This window comes from Pinus tabuliformis, chromosome 4_1, assembly GCF_031772625.1.
Source record: "Pinus tabuliformis cultivar Carrire ecotype Pingquan chromosome 4_1, CPIR1, whole genome shotgun sequence".
In the NCBI taxonomy this organism is placed as follows: domain Eukaryota; kingdom Viridiplantae; phylum Streptophyta; class Pinopsida; order Pinales; family Pinaceae; genus Pinus; species Pinus tabuliformis.
In genome coordinates, this window is record NC_142303.1 from 517,700,286 (window position 1) to 517,705,517 (window position 5,232).

At 33.5% G+C, this 5,232-nt stretch overlaps 1 protein-coding gene across 1 annotated transcript; it reads right to left on the reverse strand.

Moving 5' to 3' along the window:
- Window positions 1-1,517: 1,517 nt before the first annotated feature.
- On the reverse strand, window positions 1,518-2,172 carry LOC149176844 (uncharacterized). Its single transcript, XM_089423215.1, has one exon. The coding sequence runs from the start codon at window positions 1,866-1,868 to the stop codon at window positions 1,518-1,520; it is 351 nt and encodes a 116-aa protein (XP_089279341.1). The 5' UTR covers window positions 1,869-2,172.
- Between the last annotated feature and the right edge of the window lie 3,060 nt (window positions 2,173-5,232).

Consider the following 5,232-nt stretch of genomic DNA (forward strand, 5'->3'; position numbering starts at 1 on the left):
ACTTCAGGCTCCGTCCATAGTTCATGAAGCAAACAAATAGAGATAAGCAATCAAACTATTCGCTCCCCAGCGGAGTCGCCATTTTTTAATCAGGAAAACTAGTGTCTATTCAAAGCTGCTAGTCCCACTAAGATGGGTAGCTATCTTAGAAACAAACAAACTAAAGTCACTTGTGTTTTCCTTTATGAGAGATAGATGAGAAAGAAGCAGAGAGTACCAACCTCAGTCTTTCGCTTGGCTCCTTTCTTGTTTCCTTTCCCCTTTGATAGAATTTCACCACTCCTTCCTTACTTATCCTACTTCAAAGAGCACCTGTAGAGTCAAAGCAGCATAATACCATCAAAGCATAGAGATATATAACCATAAACAATATAGGATCAGATGTATATTAACCATACAAATTCATATATCAATACGAGATTAAGAGATATAGAAGAATATGGAGGAAAACTCAAATAGATTTATTGATAGAAGTAGTAGAAGAGAGGATTACAACCCATTGGTCTGACCCAGCGCCATCCTCCCAGCATGAAAGCCCTCTTCACCTCATACAAAGAAAGATCACCCAACAATGTCTTCAAAGAGAAACCAACAACACTTCCTTGCAAATCACAAAATTCCAGCCTTCTGGATCTCTGGGACGAGGGATCCATATATAGATGTTTGCAGAGGGGTGAGTCAGCTTCTGGGATTTTGATTAGTGTCATCTCTCTAATAGTTCTTGGTTCCACTTGGAGATTTCATGATCCCTTACTCATCCCTGGGCGAATTCAGATAGGCAAGTGTCAAATGAGTAGCTTTTAGAAGATTCTCAGGGTCTCCACCTAGCAAATATGCTTCTGCCATTTTTCTACTCTCTCTCATCGCACCCTACAGAAGGGCTTTCTAGTATGCATCAAAAGTTTTGCATGTGGCAGGTGAGATGCATCGCACCCTTAGCACTGGGCAGTCTGTATGGTCCTGTTTTGACCAGTTCTGAGTAGTTTTTTAGGGACAACTTCTGGGAGATTATGTAATCATCTAACCTTGCTCCTTTAGGGTATGAAACAATACTTTTAGGGACTTAGAAGCCCTTGCTTTATGGACATATGTGATTTGGGTTACAGTGCCCAAATATGTCTATAACACCCTTGATCGAGCATCAAACTGGTCTCGAGGAACCCTGACAGCTGTATACACAAGGGATTCTAGAGTATTTGTTACGTGGATGGAAACTTGTGTAGAGGATTTAATGTTATTAAGTATGCCAGATAAGAAAATCCGATCGACTTTTAACAGTCAAATCCATGCACACCTGATAAAATGCATAAATCATGTTCTCTTCATAGCTATCCTATTTGATGATCCCCCTCATCAACGAAATTCGACACATTAATTATGACCTATTCCTCTGAGATACTTATTTCTCACATCTTTCCTGTATGAAATTTCAAAATGTGTATTCACTTGCAAAAGAAAATTTGTTTTACATGACTTGATTCTTGTGTGTAACAATTATCTACACCTTCATTAATTGCCTAGTCCATGTCATCCTTTGTTTCTTCTTCATCGTTATCATCATCATTGTCATCATCATCATCATATGTTTCTGTCCCATGGCCCCAACCTTCATCATCTGTATCTTCCTGGTCTTCTTCTTCTGTCTCTTCACTATCTTCTCGAGGATGTCCCTTCCGAGGCTCTTTTGATTCCACAATTGCTCTGGAATTGGTTTTCGTATTTAAATCAACAACTGCTGCATTCAAAAACTTTCTATGAAGATTTGTTGCAGAAGATGTCTTTGAATTAACCCAAAGTCTCCCTTGCCCAGAACCTGTCATGATGCCAGTATTCCTACCATTTCCATCTTGGTCGCTTCCCTGATCCATTTCATCTTCGCTATCACTTCCATGTCTTCCATTTTCTTCGATAGCATAACCTGCGTGTTCTCTTCTGAGATGAAGATTTAACTTATACTCGTGTATGTAGCACTTGTCACAACCCTTGTAAGGATAGGAAAATGGACGATCCGAAGGGATAGAGCCATACAGTGAAGTTGGAGCTTTTGGATGAGGAAACTCCCTTTCAGTCTGAGGGGGCAGCTTCACTGCATTTGCCAAATTCTTCTCATGTGTAGACTTTATGTGAGCTTTTAACTTGTATTCATGTGCATATATTTTTCCACATTATTTGAATGGACAAATATGATAGTTCTCCTGTGAATGTGTTCGCATATGTGCATGCAAGTTAAAATCCAAAGAAAATGCCTGACCACAACCTTCATGTGGACATGTAAAATGCTTTTCTCCTGTATAGATGAGAAATGATTCTTCATCTTAGAGCTATCTAAAAATTTCCTACCACATCCTTCATAATGACAAACATGTTGCTCCTCCTCGTGCACATGTGAATGCTTCCTTACAGCTCCAGCATCTATAAAAGTCTTCCCACAACCTTCATAGCTGCAAAGAAAAACCCTTGAATGAAGCGTTTCGGGCTCTAGTTCCTTCTCTTCCTGTTTCTGTTTTAGGGTTTCCAAGGTATCCTCTGTTACCGATTTCAAAAAATAACACTTCCCATTATTGAGAACAGTCTCTTGAGTCACCCATTCTTTGATCCATTTCACACCAGTAGATTTTGTGGACTTCCATTTGTTTTGGCCAGCTTGCTCCTCGTGTTCCTGCAAATTGGGATAGGAATGTTGCTGCTCGAGTGCCTCCATTGCCCTGATGTTCTCAAATGGAATTCCAAGATTCGAACTCATCACCTCTTTTACTCTTCGCTCCACCTGCCCCTCGCCTCTAAGACCTTGACAATATCTCACTCGCTTGCTGTTAATCTAACTATAATCATAGAATTTACACCCAAAATAAATGTGAACTAGGCATTTTACGAGAGATGAATATATGACTAAAGGAGGTGCTTTAAACCTTACAAAAGGAGAAACATAAACGATTAGTTGAGATCACAAATATACGTAATTTCTTAAAGGTAAGGTATGACAAAGGGCGCTTACTACCATAATAACATAATTGGAACAAAAAAATCTTAAGGGTATGTAACATAAACATAACATAAACTCAATTAAAAATTACTACAAAGTAAAAAATAAAAAAATATGAGTTTAAAAATTACTACAAAGTAAAAAATGATAAATATGAGTTTAAAAATTACTACAAAGTAAAAAATGATAAATAGATTAATTCCATTTGTAGTTTTGTTTTTATTAATAAATTTCAATTTAAAAAAAAAAAAGCTTAAAATATATATTATATTAAAATAAATTAAAATAATAATGATTCACATTTAAAATTAGAAAAAATTAATTTATTGATTTAATAAATGTATGATATAAAGGGTTATTGTTCTAAAGCTTTTGTGATTAGTCTTTTATGTAGTGTTTTCTTCCGGATAAATCAAAAATATATAAGCTAGATCTCAAGGGGATGAATAAATAGAGGTATGAAATGTGAGGGAGATGGAACGGGAGTGATGGTATGATGGTAGCGAACAAGTGTTAGGTCAGTTTAAATAATAATTAATAATAATTAATAATTATTACAGTTAGTAATCTTATAAGAATGTTTGGATTATAATTTAAGATTGAAATGATTTTAATTTATTTAATTATAATGTATAACTGTAAAGAATTTAATTTAATATTATTGTTTAATCCACAATTTATTACTTTATTTATAATATTTTGATTTTTAATATTTATTTATGGTATACATTTAATGTTATGGTATAAATTTAATTAATTCTAATTAATTCTAATTTTGATTTAATTATAATTTTAAAAAATATTATTTTAATTTTTTATAGAATGAGTAGGATTTATGATATTAATTGATTCTAATTAATATTTAATTTTTTAGTATGGAATTAATTTTATGATATAGATTTAAATTAATTCTCATTAATTTTAATATTTATTTTAATTTTTGGTATAAATTTAATTATAATATAATTAGTATGAATTTGATTTTATGATATAGATTTAATTAATTCTAATTAATTTTAATATTTATTTTTATTTTTAGTATAGATTTAATTTTATGATATAAATTTAACTAATTCTAATTAATTTTGGTTTTCATTTAATTATAATTTTAAAAAATATTATTTTAATTTTTGATAGAATTAGTGGGATTTATGATATTAATTAATTCTAATTAATATTTAATTTTTAGTATGAATTAAATATTTTGATATAGATTTAATGAATTCTAATTAATTTTCATATTTATTTTAATTTTATGAAGGTGATGTTGATATTTTTTTTATTTTTTTTCCAAGAAAAAAATTGAACTTTTCATTGCAAGACAAAAAGTTACATTGTATATGTTGTTAGGCATTCAAATGACTATATGATTTTTATTCATAGAGTTGTTGAGATGTTGCTTGAGGGATGTACCATTTTGCCATCGTGATTATCTGATTCTGATTCACTGATCAATTTTGAAACCAAGGCCTCCTGAGAGAGGAGAACAACCCCGGTTGATTAGTTTCCTCAGCATCATAACCACATCATTGGTCTCTGTTTTCAGCAATAAAACTAAACTGATGTGGCTAAATCATTCTAGGGTCTCCTCAGAAGGGAAAACAACCCAAACAAGAATGAGTCAGCTGGAAATTGTTTGAGAGTTTTTAAATTGTTAAGGAGTTTAAATAGTGCAAGAAGTTGTTGTTTGAACTGAGGAAAAAAGAAAAATACTGAAAAGGAAGGAGAGTGCATGAGCCCAAGCTACGGACTTAGAGAGATTGAATTTGAGCATAGGGTGGACGATCTGGCACATGGATCTCGTCCATCTCTATGTCTTCTATCTGCCAACTGCCCATATTTAGTTACAGACCCGCTTTAGAAAGTTGGTGTGCAAAGTCATTGCATTCCCTGTATATATGACATAGAGAAATGTTGTTAAAATGAGATTTTAAATGCAAGGTCTCTTCTAATAATGGAGATAAAATGTGATTTTGACATCTGCTTGTTCCAATCAACCATTTGACAATATTTAGAGAGTCCCCAAAGATTTAAATCGTGGATATGCCCAGTTGGATGAGCCAACAAAGAAGGATTTTTAAGGCTATTAGCTTAGCGAAGTTATTACATCCAGGCCGTATACCCACTGAGGCTTTGAGGCATCTATGGGGTTGTAGGTGGATGATCAGCCCAACACCGCATTTGTTGTGTTGGATGGAGGCCCCATCAAAATATGCCCATGGAACCCCTTCCTTAATACTCTCTTCTTT

What these genes read in the sequence shown, in the direction of transcription:
- LOC149176844 (XM_089423215.1), bottom strand. Translation starts at nt 1,868, where the DNA reads ATGGATCAGGGAAGCGACCAAGATGGAAATGGTAGGAATACTGGCATC.